This window comes from Coregonus lavaretus (assembly GCF_964263955.1).
Source record: "Coregonus lavaretus genome assembly, chromosome: 3".
NCBI lineage: Eukaryota > Metazoa > Chordata > Actinopteri > Salmoniformes > Salmonidae > Coregonus > Coregonus lavaretus.
Genome location: NC_139990.1, coordinates 12558857 through 12575050, shown reverse-complemented (window position 1 = coordinate 12575050; position 16194 = coordinate 12558857). Strand labels below are relative to the sequence as shown.

Here is a 16194-nt window from a genome sequence, read left to right as displayed (position 1 = left end):
AGCAGCTGCAGCAGTGTGCTACACGTGGAGACAAGCTCTCTCTGCAATAAACAGACAGGAGGAAAAAAGAAGGATAGTCGGCCCGTTTCGGACCTGTCTCTTTTTTCCTTGTCTGACCAGACTAATTGAGGAACAGGAGGAGAAGGAAGACAGGAAAAGGATCAGAGGGATTCATGATTTGATTGTGACTGTGAGTCTGACCAAACTCACAGAGGTGGACTAGCGAGAGGAAGAAGAGGAGGAGGAAGAGGAGGAGGAGAGGAGTCAGGATTTGTTTGTTTATCTGACAAAACTCCACAAAGAGGAAGAGGAGGAGGAAGAAGAGAAAGAGCCTCTTCGTGGACCTATAGGCTACGGTTTGACGTCCATTTGGGACAACTGGGGAAGTGGGTTTGGACGAGATAGTGGGTTTTGCTACCATGTGGCAGGAGGCCTTACGGACGCGGGGGCGCTACCTTTTGGAGCGCGGGGGAGACGGGGGAGAGGGGGGAGATGCCCTGGGGGATGTGTTTGTAGGTTTTGGGGAGACCCCAACACAGGGACAGGTGTGTGTGGGTGTGGGGGGACAGAAGACCCAGGACTGGCTGTATGAGTCCTACTACCGTATGAGCCAACAACACCCTCTCATCGTGTTCCTACTGCTCATAGTGATGGGAGCATGCCTCGCTCTACTGGCCGTGTTCTTTGCCTCCGGACTGGTGAGAGTGTGTGTGTGGGGAAGCGGGGTGGGGAGGGACTGTGTGTGTGTTGGGAGGGAGGGCAGAGTGTGTATGTCATGGTGGTATAAAATGCAGAGCTCTACTGACTGATTGGAGTGGTGCAGAATGTGACAACAGGGCTTCTTTCAAGTGCTATTTCAGCTGTGGGACACACACACACACACACAAACACACACAAACACACACACACACACTTGACGAGCACTGCCTATAACTGAAGTGTGTTCACTATTGCTTGTGTCTCAGCATGTATGTGACAGAGAGAGATGAACACGGAGAGAGAGGGTGTAGAGAGAGAAACAAAGAGTTATGAAAAGAGAGAGAGAAAAAGAGAGATGGTCAGACTGTTTGATTTTTCATTCAGTCCATTGATGTGTTTTTCCTCTGCAGAGTGTTACAACACCTCTCACCTCCCACAGTGTAAACACACACACACAAACACACACACACACACACACACACACACACACACACACACACACACACACACAAACCTCGCCACCGCAGCAGAAAAGTTGCAGTATTGCAGCATCAGCAACAGAGCCAGACAAGTCCAAAGCTGTTTTCAGTTTAACAGCAGAATATCAATTCATAACTCATGATAGTCCTGGATGGATGTAAAAAATAACATATAGTGTGATTCAATGTGTGATTCAACCCTAGGTCTCTCTGGTACTAGAGGGTTGACTATGGGAGATTGATCAAGGACCATTACAATATATAGCATGTATAAGTAGTTCAAAGTGAAGGCTTCCTGTAGCTCAGTTGGTAGAGCATGGCGCGTGCAACGCCAGGGTTGTGGGTTCGATTCCCACGGGGGGCCAGTATGAAAAATGTGTGCACTCACTAACTGTAAGTCGCTCTGGATAAGAGTGTCTGCTAACTGACTAAAATGTAATGTGGAGCATGTACTGTATGTAACTGTACTCCAACAATTCCTTATTTTCTGCCCCTGAGTGGAATAAATTTGTAATATAGGCTTGGTAATCATATAAACCTATTAGATGCTTTTATCTAAAGTGACTTACAGTATAATGAATGCGTACATCTTTATGTATGATTCCAGTGGGAACTGAAACCCAAAACCTTGGCATTTCCAGTACCATGCTCTTACTAAATGAGCAACACAGGACGAAATATATTGTACCGAGTTGAACTCTGCTATGCACTGTCTAAAAGAAAACTCCAGCCAAGCTCATATTATCAGGCTGCCAGAATGCTATTGTACAATCAAAGCTAGCTGCTAGTTTCTAGGTGTATCTTTATGCCTTTTCTCCAGTCTTCTCTCTCTCTCTGATCCATTCCAGTAACACTCCAGCAACAGAACCACAGTGGGTTGTTCTTAGAACGTTTTCCTTTCACCTTGTCAAAAACATTCCTGGAATAACACGCTTGACTAGATCCTGAATGATTGATTATGATGTCGCCTCACAGGTTGTTATCAATGACGTCATATCCCGTTCCAATTCAAACATTCCATTCCCAGCTGGGGGGGAGGGGGGGGGGGGGGTGGGCAAAAGCCCGTAGCCCGCTCCATTGTATTACAGCGCAAAACACCACTGGAGTACACCTCTATCTCTCAATATAAGCCACCATTTAATTAGATATAAAACATTTTATATAAATACAAGTGCACTAGCTATACCTGACAAGTATGTGTATTTTATATACATTTTCCATCCATTGTGGACTCTGCCTGTCAAGCAGCATAAGGGTGAATTTCCCCATGTAATGTAGCTAGATAAATTGTTTGCAAGCTAGCTAGAAACTTTGTAAAGTTGCCTAAACATTGTGGTAAGTTAGCTACAGTATGTACATTTTTCTCCAACCAACGTACCTAGGATAGCTAACATATTTATCCCCATCCCCTTATTAACATTGTTTTCAGACCGTTTAATCACTATTTCTGCTGCGCAACGAGACAGACATGACATTGATTGATGGACCACATCAAATTGAATAGGTAGCTAATGACAGATCATGTCAATTTGGCCAGCTAGCTAATGAGCTAATTTTCAGTGTATACAACTAGGTTAGCTATCTAGCTAGTTATCTAAATATTGTTTGTTTTGCTTGCCAGCTGTCAGTAATCAGACAGACAACTAGGACAGGCTTAGACTCAAAATAAATCTTTACGAAAGCCTTAGCTATCTCTGATGAAGCAAGCTAAATGACAGAAGTTGTTTGCTTAGCTAGCTAGACCTACATGTCAAAAAGATAGGTTACCCTCTGAAATTACATGAATACTGATTACGAAAGCATGCAGTTACATGCTGTAACTCTGATGATACAGCTAAATGTGCACAATTGCATTGCATGTAAAAATCTGAAATTAGTAGTTCTGGCTGTGCTTTTCAAGAGGTGATCATATTACAACCAAATAATTGTAACATTTCTTAAACAATCCCTTGAAAACCGCAAGCAGTTGTCAATAGTTTTAGCGGAGCTGGGGTTCTCCCTGCCCCCCAGCAGGCGAAACAAATGTTCTGCACCTTATTGGGACATTTATTGATAACGACCTGTGTATTGTTGTCATTACTGTGTAATGTTCCTGTCATATAAATAACATATTTATATGGTTCCTGTATTGTTCTTGTAGGAATGTTATAGGAACGTTACCCATCAGCTAAGAAGAATGCCACAACCAAATACAGTCAGTCTCTCCGGGACGGCTCTAGCCTTTTGGGGGCCCTAAGCAAGATTTCGGTGGGGGGCAGTTCTACACATTTTGTAATTACTTATACCATGTTAAATTGATATCTGAGTAAGAATGACTAACCAAATCAATGGGGACCTTCTGGAAGTCAGGGCCCCTGGGCACGTGCCCTGTGTGCCCGGTCGGTATTCAGCCATGATTACTACAAGTTTGGATAGCTGGCTAGACTAACTACCAATCAAAAATGTGTTAGCTGACATGGCTAATTGAGTGACTGTCAGTGACTGACATAACAAGAGAAAAACTGCTGATGCACAACCAAATTTCGAAAATTGCACCTGGTGTATTCTACTATTCTTATTCTCAATGGTAAATTGAGACCGGGACTGAGTTCCTAAAAAACTCAGTCCGTTTTTGGGGGGATCGGGGGCCCCCGGCTGCGACCGCTTATGTCGCTTATGCCTGGAACCGGCCCTGAGTCTCTATCTCTGCCATCTCACTCCCTCACCTCTCTCTCTCTCTGCTTCTCTCTCTTCCCTTTCTTGCTCTTTTCCTCTCTGTCTCTGTCACATAGCCTACATACTAGTACACAAACAATAGAAGAGCAGTCCAGTAAGAGTGTTTAAAGCCCTCTGTGTACCTGTGTATTCTGAAGAAGATGTTGATGTATGTGTGGTCAGTACAACCACAGAAGCCTAGCCAAAGCACCACTAGTACTGCTGAAATGTCAGACCCAAAAACATGCTCTTTTATCTCATTCAACTGATCTGGGATTTCTATAACCAGACCCTCCCTCCGCTGTGTGTGTGCGTGTGCATGTGTGTGTGTGCATGCATTCTCGCATGTTGATATGTGTCTGTGTGTGTACGTTTGTGCCTTTGTGCGTGCGTGTGTGTGTCGTGAAGTTTTTACCCTGAAACCCTGCCTGTGCTGTATCTCAGGAAGTCTCTCATTTCCTATCGAAGCTTATCTTGTGTTTTCAGAGCAAATATCCCTAAAGATTGTTCTCTCATATAGTCCTGAGGTTGCATTGCTTAAAAACGTGTGCATGTGTGTGTGCGGCCGTCTGTGTGTGTGTGCGTATGTGTGTAACCAAGCGATAACATGGAAAAAGGTTAACATACAGTAATTTAGTTGAGATCAATAAAATAAAAAAATCACAGTTAATAACATTACATATTGGGAATCAATAACCAAGCCTGAACCTGGTAGTTCTGGGACAATATGACATCATACTGTGTGTGTACAGTATGCAGTTCAGGGGGTAACGCATTGTGACAGAATACCAGCCACCCATTGTAGGTAGCTATTTATTTCCCTATTTAGTCCATTTGTCTCTGTTTCCACACCCTGGCATTCATCTCTGGTTGTGAAATGGTCAATTATTGGAACAGATAGTTGGAATGTTTAACTATTGTATGCCTTCCTGTGTATTGGAACAGATTTGACTGTTGAACTACTTATTAATGTCAGTGGGCTACTACTGTAATGGTGAAACCCTTGTCTGGACTTGCCTGGAGTGGTGTAAAGCTCGCCGCCATTGGACTCTTGAGCAGTGGAAACACGTTCTCTGGAGTGATGAATCATGCTTCCCCATCTGGCAGGGACGACTCTGGGTTTGGCGGATGCCAGGAGAACGCTACCTGCCCGAATGCATAGTGCCAACTGTAAAGTTTGGAGCAATAATGGCCTGGGGCTGTATTTCATGGTTCGGGCTAGGCCCCTTAGTTCCAGAGAAAGAAAACCTTAACGCTACAGCACACAATGACATTCTAGACCATTCTGTGCTTCCAACTTTCTGGCAACAGTTTGGTGAAGGCCCTTTCCTACAATGCCCCCGTGCACAAAGCGAGGTCCATACAGAAATGGTTTGTCAAGATCGATGTGGAAGAACTTCACTGGCCTGCACAGAGTCCTGATCTCAACCCCATCGAACACCTTTGGGATGAATTGGAACGCCGACTGCGAGCCAGGCCTAATCGGCCAACATCAGTGCCCGACCTCACTAATGCTCTTGTGGCTGAATGGAAGCAAGTCCCCGTAGCAATGTTCCAACATCTAATGGAAAGCCTTCCCTGTCACGCCCTGACTCAGAGGACGCTTATATGTTGAGTCAGGGTTTGTATATTCCTTGTTGTGATTTTCTATGTTGTATATTCTATGTTTAGATCTAGTATGTCTAGATCTATGTTGGCCGGTGTGGTTCCCAATCAGAGGCAGCTGTCGCTCGTTGTCTCTGATTGGGGACCATACTTAGGCAGCCTATTGGCACTAGTGGGTTGTGGGATCATGTTCCGTGTGAGGTACAGTGAGGGAAAAAAGTATTTGATCCCCTGCTGATTTTGTACGTTTGCCCACTGACAAAGAAATGATCAGTCTATAATTTTAATGGTAGGTTTATTTGAACAATGAGAGACAGAATAACAAAAAAAAAACAGAAAATGCAAGTCAAAAATATTATAAATTGATTTGCATTTTAAATGAGGGAAATAACTATTTGATCCCCTCTCAATCAGAAAGATTTCTGGCTCCCAGATTTCTTTTATACAGGTAACGAGCTGAGATTAGGAGCACACTCTTAAAGGGAGTACTCCTAATCTCAGCTTGTTACCTGTATAAAATACACCTGTCCACAGAAGCAATCAATCAATCAGATTCCAAACTCTCCACCATGGCCAAGACCAAAGAGCTCTCCAAGGATGTCAGGGACAAGATTGTAGACCTACACAAGGCTGGAATGGAGTACAAGACCATCGCCAAGCAGCTTGGTGAGAAGGTGACAACAGTTGGTGCGATTATTCGCAAATGGAAGAAACACAAAAGAACTGTCAGTCTCCCTCGGTCTGGGGCTCCATTCAATATCTCACCTCGTGGAGTTGCAATGATCATGAGAATGGTGAGGAATCAGCCCAGAGCTACACAGGAGGATCTTGTCAATGATCTCAAGGCAGCTGGGACCATAGTTACCAAGAAAACAATTGGTAACACACTACGCCGTGAAGGACTGAAATCCTGCAGTGCTCGCAAGGTCCCCCTGCTCAAGAAAGCACATATACAGGCCCGTCTGAAGTTTGCCTATGAACATCTGAATGATTCAGAGGAGAATTGGGTGAAAGTGTTGTGGTCAAATGAGACCAAAATCGAGCTCTTTGGCATCAACTCAACTCACCATGTTTGGAGGAGGAGGAATGCTGCCTATGACCCCAAGAACACCATCCCCACCGTCAAACATGGAGGTGGAAACATTATGCTTTGGGGGTGTTTTTCTGCTAAGGAGACAGGACAACTTCACCGCATCAAAGGTACGATGGACGGGGCCATGTACCGTCAAATCTTGGGTGAGAACCTCCTTCCCTCAGCCAGGGCATTGAAAATGGGTCGTGGATGGGTATTCCAGCATGACAATGACCCAAAACACACGGCCAAGGCAACAAAGGAGTGGCTCAAGAAGAAGCACATTAAGGTCCTGGAGTGGCCTAGCCAGTTTCCAGACCTTAATCCCATAGAAAATCTGTGGAGGGAGCTGAAGGTTCGAGTTGCCAAACATCAGGCTCGAAACCTTAATGACTTGGAGAAGATCTACAAAGAGGAATGGGACAAAATCCCTCCTGAGATGTGTGCAAACCTGGTGGCCAACTACAAGAAACGTTTGACCTCTGTGATTGCCAACAAGGGTTTTGCCACCAAGTACTAAGTCATGTTTTGCAGAGGGGTCAAATACTTATTTCCCTAAGTAAAATGCAAATCAATTTATAACATTTTTGACATGCGTTTTTCTGGATTTTTGTTGTTGTTATTCTGTCTCTCACTGTTCAAATAAACCTACCATTAAAATTATAGACTGATCATGTCTTTGTCAGTGGGCAAACGTAAAAAATCAGCAGGGGATCAAATACTTTTTTCCCTCACTGTATGTTGTTTGTGTACTTTGGACTTCACGTTTCGTTTCTTGTTTTTGTCGTTGTTAATTCGGTTCCAATAAACATGTATGCATATCACGCTGCGCCTTGGTCCGTCCCGTCTATGAACGAATGTGACAGAAGATCCCACCAAACGAGGACCAAGCAGCGTGCCCAGGAAGAGCGAATTGCCATGTCACAGGTGGGCAAATGGTGGTCATGGGAGGAGATATTTGCGGGGAAAGGGCCATGGGCGAAGGTAGATGCCCAGGCAGGAGAGGTGAAACGGCGCCAACCGTGCCGACAACGGAGACCCGAGAGGCAACCCCAAGAAAATGTTTGGGGGGGGGCACACGGGGTGGATGACGAGGCTACAGGAGGCTAAAAGCCAGTGGTGCGCGTCGCCAGCCCGGTCCGGCCTGTTCCTGTCCCTCGCACCAAGCCAGTGGTGCGCGTCGCCAGCCCGGTCCGGCCTGTTCCTGCACCTCGCACCAAGCCAGTGGTGCGCGTCGCCAGCCCGGTCCGGCCTGTTCCTGTCCCTCGCACCAAGCCAGTTGTGCGCGTCGCCAGCCCGGCCCGGCCTGTTCCTGCCCCTTGCACCAAGGAAGTGGTGCGCGTCGCCAGCCCGGTCCGGCCTGTTCCTGTCCCTCGCACCAAGCCAGTGGTGCGCGTCGCCAGCCCGGTCCGGCCTGTTCCTGCCCCTCGCACCAAGCCAGTGGTGCGCGTCGCCAGCCCGGCCCGGCCTGTTCCTGTCCCTCGCACCAAGCCAGTGGTGCGCGTCGTCAGCCCGGTCCGGCCTGTTCCTGCCCCTCGCACCAAGCCAGTGGTGCGCGTCGCCAGCCCGGTCCGGCCTGTTCCTGTCCCTCGCACCAAGCCAGTTGTGCGCGTCGCCAGCCCGGCCCGGCCTGTTCCTGCCCCTTGCACCAAGGCAGTGGTGCGCGTCGCCAGCCCGGTCCGGCCTGTTCCTGCCCCTCGCACCAAGCCAGTGGTGCGCGTCGCCAGCCCGGTCCGGCCTGTTCCTGTCCCTCGCACCAAGCCAGTGGTGCGCGTCGCCACCCCGGCCCGGCCTGTTCCTGCCCCTCGCACCAAGCCAGTGGTGCGCGTCGCCAGCCCGGTCCGGCCTGTTCCTGCCCCTCGCACCAAGCTAGTGGTGCGCGTCGCCAGCCCGGCCCGGCCTGTTCCTGTCCCTCGCACCAAGCCAGTGGTGCGCGTCGCCAGCCCGGTCCGGCCTGTTCCTGTCCCTCGCACCAAGCCAGTGGTGCGCGTCGTCAGCCCGGTCCGGCCTGTTCCTGCCCCTCGCACCAAGCCAGTGGTGTGCGTCGCCAGCCCGGCCCGGCCTGTTCTTGTTGTATATTCTATGTTTAGATCTAGTATGTCTAGATCTATGTTGGCTGGTGTGGTTCCCAATCAGAGGCAGCTGTCGCTCGTTGTCTCTGATTGGGGACCATACTTAGGCAGCCTATTGGCACTAGTGGGTTGTGGGATCTTGTTCCGTGTGAGGTATGTTGTTTGTCTACCTTGGACTTCACGTTTCGTTTCGTTTCTTGTTTTTGTCGTTGTTTATTCGGTTCCAATAAACATGTATGCATATCACGCTGCGCCTTGGTCCGTCCCGTCTATGAACGAACGTGACATTCCCAGAAGAGTGGAGGCTGTTATAGCAGCAAAGAGGGGACCAACTCCATATTAATGCCCATGATTTTGGACTGAGATGTTTGACGAGCAGCTGTCCACATACTTTTGGTCATGTAGTGTATATTAGCGGGTTAGGTTCGGTTGCGGGCCTCAGATTTTCACTTTATCACATATAGTCACTGATACGACTATCAGTGACTATATGGCAGTTGCGGATGGGTTAGTAGCAATTGCGGGCGGATGCGGGTGAACAAACAGCTGACCCCCACACCATTAGTCTGGACACTTGTTGCAGTCTCTATTCCAAGACATCCCAGGAAGAGACAGTGATCTGTGATAGTCTTCTTCACACACTTGTCTTCACACTTCAAAACACTGTCAAACACATGCACACGCACGCACACAGATACACACACACACACACACACACAGGACACACACACACACAGACTGTGACACTCTTAACACACTGACACTTTCACACTTCACACAGTCATGTTGTAACACTTCTAGAATAGAAAGCTCTAGGCTCTACAATGGTGGCTGTCCATTAAACATGACAGGGAGAGAGAGGCGAGAAATGTCTAATAATCTGCATCACGTGTCGGATAAATATTCAAGACTTTCAGAAAACATGGAAATTGCATATTTGTCATAAGTCATGCTACCTATGCTATTCATATACACACACACACACATATGGCGGTACGCACGCACACACGCACTCACGCACACACACACACACACACACACACACATACACACACCCTTCCCCCTTGCTGACTGACAGTATGTTCACCTCCTCTTCCTCCGTTTATAAAGGTGGATTCAGTCAGTCTGAGGTAAAAGGGAGGTCATTGTTCTTGTAGAGAACAGCAGCCGGTAACCTCCCGCCTCTCTCTTTATCCTGCCTGGGAAATAGGCTTAAATGGCTGTAAATGGCTTTAAATAGTTAACTATATGAAATGTGCAAATAGCAGGAGTTTTCACCACAGATAGGCTAAGTGAGAGCACTAAAGTAGTGAAAGAGCAGGACTATTCAGTTATTTAGTTACAGACCGGGAAGTGATGAGCAGTTCGGTTTGTGTGTGTGTGTGTGTGCGTGTGTGTGTGTGCGCGTTCGTGCAAGTAGCTAAATATGTTGACCCACCCTACTTGTAGAGAAACGCCAATGCCATCCTCCTCTCTTTCATGTTGCCAAAACAGTCTATGACTGTCAATACAGTACATGCTTTTAGTTTTTGTTGTCCTAGGCTACCTGGCAATTTCTTTTGGTCTTAGGTTACCTGGCTAAAATGCTTGCTCGCTAGCCTCACTTCCATTCATGGGCAACGTTAGCTCGTTAACATTAGCCTTCTACATCTAGCTACATAATGAACTTCTATCCTCTCAGGCCAGGGCACAAATGTTTGAATTAATGGTTGGATCAGAATCGCCATTATAATCATTGGCCAGTACGGAGAATTAAGTAAAACCAAAAGTCAAAATCCTTATCTCCATCCATGGCTAATTTAGGAAAGGGCCAACTTTAGCTAGCTAGCTAGCCACCAGAGAACAATAACACAATGAGATTCAACAATTCAAGTTGTTTCTGTCAATGACGTATGCTCTCAATGCGATTTGATAAGAGTGATGCTAAAATCCAAACTGGCTTCCTTTGACACTTTTTTTTGGTGCGCCAGGACCATTCACAGTTAAGCTCGCTCAGTTTAGCTCAACGCTGATTGGCTAATTTTGTGTACTTTTTTATCAAGGGAGGCCAAATGCTCGCTGTGGCTTCCCTTGCATTTCATTCAATGCTACGGGCGGCAACAATGTCATCCTCGTTTGGACCAGACAGCATCAGATAGATGGCCTACACGTAGAGAGACAGAGGGGCACTGTTTCGCTCACTCAGATGCTTTCTCCGGTGAGATACATTCAGTCTCTTGTGAATTGAAGGAAAATTATGAAACACAGAGACACGAAAGATAATATTTGTTAGTAAAAAATGAGGATTGGTATTAATGGCTGTGAACGGAGCCGTGTGTTTATTGTGTGTGTGTGTGTGTGTGCGCTGTGCATGCGTACGTAGATACGTATGTACATGTGTGCCTGTGTTCTGTGTATGCATTGTGAGTGTATAATCTAGTAGGCTTGGGTTTTGCTAGGGCATTGTGGACAGGGATGAAGGATGGCCGTAATCCGAGGGTCACATGTTCAATCCCAGTTATTGGCACTGCGGTGTAAATAAACACTTCGAAATTTGACGTTTGGAGAAACGTGGACAAATGTCTAATTTTGTCTATGAACGAACGTGACAGAAGATCCCACCAAACGAGGACCAAGCAGCGTGCCCAGGAAGAGCGAATTGCCATGTCACAGGTGGGCAAATGGTGGTCATGGGAGGAGATATTTGCGGGGAAAGGGCCATGGGCGAAGGTAGATGCCCAGGCAGGAGAGGTGAAACGGCGCCAACCGTGCCGACGACGGAGACCCGAGAGGCAACCCCAAGAAAATGTTTGGGGGGGGCACACGGGGTGGATGACGAGGCTACAGGAGGCTAAAAGCCAGTGGTGCGCGTCGCCAGCCCGGTCCGGCCTGTTCCTGTCCCTCGCACCAAGCCAGTAGTGCGCGTCGCCAGCCCGGTCCGGCCTGTTCCTGCACCTCGCACCAAGCCAGTGGTGCGCGTCGCCAGCCCGGTCCGGCCTGTTCCTGTCCCTCGCACCAAGCCAGTTGTGCGCGTCGCCAGCCCGGCCCGGCCTGTTCCTGCCCCTCGCACCAAGGCAGTGGTGCGCGTCGCCAGCCCGGTCCGGCCTGTTCCTGTCCCTCGCACCAAGCCAGTGGTGCGCGTCGCCAGCCCGGTCCGGCCTGTTCCTGCCCATCGCACCAAGCCAGTGGTGCGCGTCGCCAGCCCGGTCCGGCCTGTTCCTGTCCCTCGCACCAAGCCAGTGGTGCGCGTCGCCAGCCCGGCCCGGCCTGTTCCTGCCCCTCGCACCAAGCCAGTGGTGCGCGTCGCCAGCCCGGTCCGGCCTGTTCCTGTCCCTCGCACCAAGCCAGTGGTGCGCGTCGCCAGCCCGGTCCGGCCTGTTCCTGCCCCTCGCACCAAGCCAGTGGTGCGCGTCGCCAGCCCGGTCCGGTCTGTTCCTGTCCCTCGCACCAAGCCAGTGGTGCGCGTCGCCAGCCCGGTCCGGCCTGTTCCTGCCCCTCGCACCAAGCCAGTGGTGCGCGTCGCCAGCCCGGTCCGGCCTGTTCCTGTCCCTCGCACCAAGCCAGTGGTGCGCGTCGCCAGCCCGGCCCGGCCTGTTCCTGCCCCTTGCACCAAGGCAGTGGTGCGCGTCGCCAGCCCGGTCCGGCCTGTTCCTGTCCCTCGCACCAAGCCAGTGGTGCGCGTCGCCAGCCCGGTCCGGCCTGTTCCTGCCCCTCGCACCAAGCCAGTGGTGTGCGTCGCCAGCCCGGCCCGGCCTGTTCTTGTTGTATATTCTATGTTTAGATCTAGTATGTCTAGATCTATGTTGGCTGGTGTGGTTCCCAATCAGAGGCAGCTGTCGCTCGTTGTCTCTGATTGGGGACCATACTTAGGCAGCCTATTGGCACTAGTGGGTTGTGGGATCTTGTTCCGTGTGAGGTATGTTGTTTGTCTACCTTGGACTTCACGTTTCGTTTCGTTTCTTGTTTTTGTCGTTGTTTATTCGGTTCCAATAAACATGTATGCATATCACGCTGCGCCTTGGTCCGTCCCGTCTATGAACGAACGTGACATTCCCAGAAGAGTGGAGGCTGTTATAGCAGCAAAGAGGGGACCAACTCCATATTAATGCCCATGATTTTGGACTGAGATGTTTGACGAGCAGCTGTCCACATACTTTTGGTCATGTAGTGTATATTAGCGGGTTAGGTTCGGTTGCGGGCCTCAGATTTTCACTTTATCACATATAGTCACTGATACGACTATCAGTGACTATATGGCAGTTGCGGATGGGTTAGTAGCAATTGCGGGCGGATGCGGGTGAACAAACAGCTGACCCCCACACCATTAGTCTGGACACTTGTTGCAGTCTCTATTCCAAGACATCCCAGGAAGAGACAGTGATCTGTGATAGTCTTCTTCACACACTTGTCTTCACACTTCAAAACACCGTCAAACACATGCACACGCACGCACACAGATACACACACACACACACACAGGACACACACACACACAGACTGTGACACTCTTAACACACTGACACTTTCACACTTCACACAGTCATGTTGTAACACTTCTAGAATAGAAAGCTCTAGGCTCTACAATGGTGGCTGTCCATTAAACATGACAGGGAGAGAGAGGCGAGAAATGTCTAATAATCTGCATCACGTGTCGGATAAATATTCAAGACTTTCAGAAAACATGGAAATTGCATATTTGTCATAAGTCATGCTACCTATGCTATTCATATACACACACACACACATATGGCGGTACGCACACACACACGCACTCACGCACACACACACACACACACACACACACATACACACACCCTTCCCCCTTGCTGACTGACAGTATGTTCACCTCCTCTTCCTCCGTTTATAAAGGTGGATTCAGTCAGTCTGAGGTAAAAGGGAGGTCATTGTTCTTGTAGAGAACAGCAGCCGGTAACCTCCCGCCTCTCTCTTTATCCTGCCTGGGAAATAGGCTTAAATGGCTGTAAATGGCTTTAAATAGTTAACTATATGAAATGTGCAAATAGCAGGAGTTTTCACCACAGATAGGCTAAGTGAGAGCACTAAAGTAGTGAAAGAGCAGGACTATTCAGTTATTTAGTTACAGACCGGGAAGTGATGAGCAGTTCGGTTTGTGTGTGTGTGTGTGTGCGTGTGTGTGTGTGCGCGTTCGTGCAAGTAGCTAAATATGTTGACCCACCCTACTTGTAGAGAAACGCCAATGCCATCCTCCTCTCTTTCATGTTGCCAAAACAGTCTATGACTGTCAATACAGTACATGCTTTTAGTTTTTGTTGTCCTAGGCTACCTGGCAATTTCTTTTGGTCCTAGGCTACCTGGCTAAAATGCTTGCTCGCTAGCCTCACTTCCATTCATGGGCAACGTTAGCTCGTTAACATTAGCCTTCTACATCTAGCTACATAATGAACTTCTATCCTCTCAGGCCAGGGCACAAATGTTTGAATTAATGGTTGGATCAGAATCGCCATTATAATCATTGGCCAGTACGGAGAATTAAGTAAAACCAAAAGTCAAAATCCTTATCTCCATCCATGGCTAATTTAGGAAAGGGCCAACTTTAGCTAGCTAGCTAGCCACCAGAGAACAATAACACAATGAGATTCAACAATTCAAGTTGTTTCTGTCAATGACGTATGCTCTCAATGCGATTTGATAAGAGTGATGCTAAAATCCAAACTGGCTTCCTTTGACACTTTTTTTTGGTGCGCCAGGACCATTCACAGTTAAGCTCGCTCAGTTTAGCTCAACGCTGATTGGCTAATTTTGTGTACTTTTTTATCAAGGGAGGCCAAATGCTCGCTGTGGCTTCCCTTGCATTTCATTCAATGCTACGGGCGGCAACAATGTCATCCTCGTTTGGACCAGACAGCATCAGATAGATGGCCTACACGTAGAGAGACAGAGGGGCGCTGTTTCGCTCACTCAGATGCTTTCTCCGGTGAGATACATTCAGTCTCTTGTGAATTGAAGGAAAATTATGAAACACAGAGACACGAAAGATAATATTTGTTAGTAAAAAATGAGGATTGGTATTAATGGCTGTGAACGGAGCCGTGTGTTTATTGTGTGTGTGTGTGTGTGTGCGCTGTGCATGCGTACGTAGATACGTATGTACATGTGTGCCTGTGTTCTGTGTATGCATTGTGAGTGTATAATCTAGTAGGCTTGGGTTTTGCTAGGGCATTGTGGACAGGGATGAAGGATGGCCGTAATCCGAGGGTCACATGTTCAATCCCAGTTATTGGCACTGCGGTGTAAATAAACACTTCGAAATTTGACGTTTGGAGAAACGTGGACAAATGTCTAATTTTGCAGTGTGACTGTGAGAGCTTGTTGCCCTCAGAGCTAGAGGTTGGATGGAGGTCAAGGCCTAATTCTCTGACATCCAGAGTGCAGAGTCTGAATCAAATATTTACCCTGCCCTTCTGACCCTCTAAGAGTTTATCAATTATAGAACGATGCAGAAAACTCCATAATTTTCCAAGTGAAGAACATTTTGCATAGGAACATTGAGAGCCTAGAATATCATCAGAAGTCCCTCCATATGGTGATTCTGTGAACACGTCAGTAGAATACAATCTATTATTCTGCAGGTCTATGATTTGTATTTCATGATTCTATGGTAGAAAACAGTGGTGTTATAAGGGCCAGTGTAAAAAAAAAAAAAAAATGTATTCACTAACTGTAAGTCGCTCTGGATAAGAGCGTCTGCTAAATGACTAAAATGTAAAATGTAATATAATAGATTGGTGTTCTATGGTCAAATACACTGGTGCTCTCTGGGAGAATAGTTTTGTTCTGTGGTTCTATGCTAGAATACAGTGGTGTTATGTGGTAGAATACAGTAATATTCTAATATGCTTCTATAGACTGGTGTTCTATTTAATCTTTTTTTGTCATTTAGCAGACACTCTTATCCAGAGCGACTTACAGGAACAATTAGGATTAAGTGCCTTGCTCAAGGGCATAGACAGATTTTTCACCTAGTTGGCTCGGGGATTCGAACCAGCTACCTTTTGGTTACTGGCCCAACACTCTTTACCGCTAGGCTACCTGCCACCCTTCTATGGTTGAATAGATTGGTGCTCTATGTTTCTATGCTAGAATACATGGGTGCTCTATATTTCTATGCTAGAATGCAGTGGTGTTTAAAGATTCTAAAGAGTAGCAGTATAAGTATGAGTCGGGGTGTTTGGAGCCAGGCTGAGGTGATAGGTCATATTGTTAGAGGGGTAGAGTAATGCCTTAACAGCAGTAAAATGACTCAGGGTCTGACGAGGCCAGGGTCAGCATCCCAGAGTCATGCCTGGAAGGTCAGCATCCCGGAGTCGCCTCTTCAATGTTGACGTTGAGACTGGTGTTTTGTGGGTACTATTTAATGAAGCTGCCAGTTGAGGACATGTGAGGCGTCTGTTTTTCAAACTAGACACTTTAATGTATTTGTCCTCTTGCTCAGTTGTGCACCGGGGCCTCCCACTCCTCTTTCTATTCTGGTCAGTGCCAGTTTGCGCTGTTCTGTGAAGGGAGTAGTACACAGTGTTGTACGAGATCTTCAGTTTCTTGGCAATTTCTCGCA

General features: G+C 47.7%; 1 protein-coding gene across 1 annotated transcript in view; it reads left to right on the top strand.

Moving 5' to 3' along the window:
- Positions 1 to 419: 419 nt before the first annotated feature.
- The window catches only part of adcy2b (adenylate cyclase 2b (brain)), a gene marked incomplete at its 5' end in the record, with an annotated part of 129015 nt that continues 113240 nt past the window's right edge, over positions 420 to 16194 (top strand). The window contains one exon of the mRNA XM_084158700.1: positions 420 to 698. Within this exon, the coding sequence (XP_084014826.1) occupies positions 420 to 698 (279 nt within the window). The remainder of the gene's footprint in view (positions 699 to 16194) is intronic.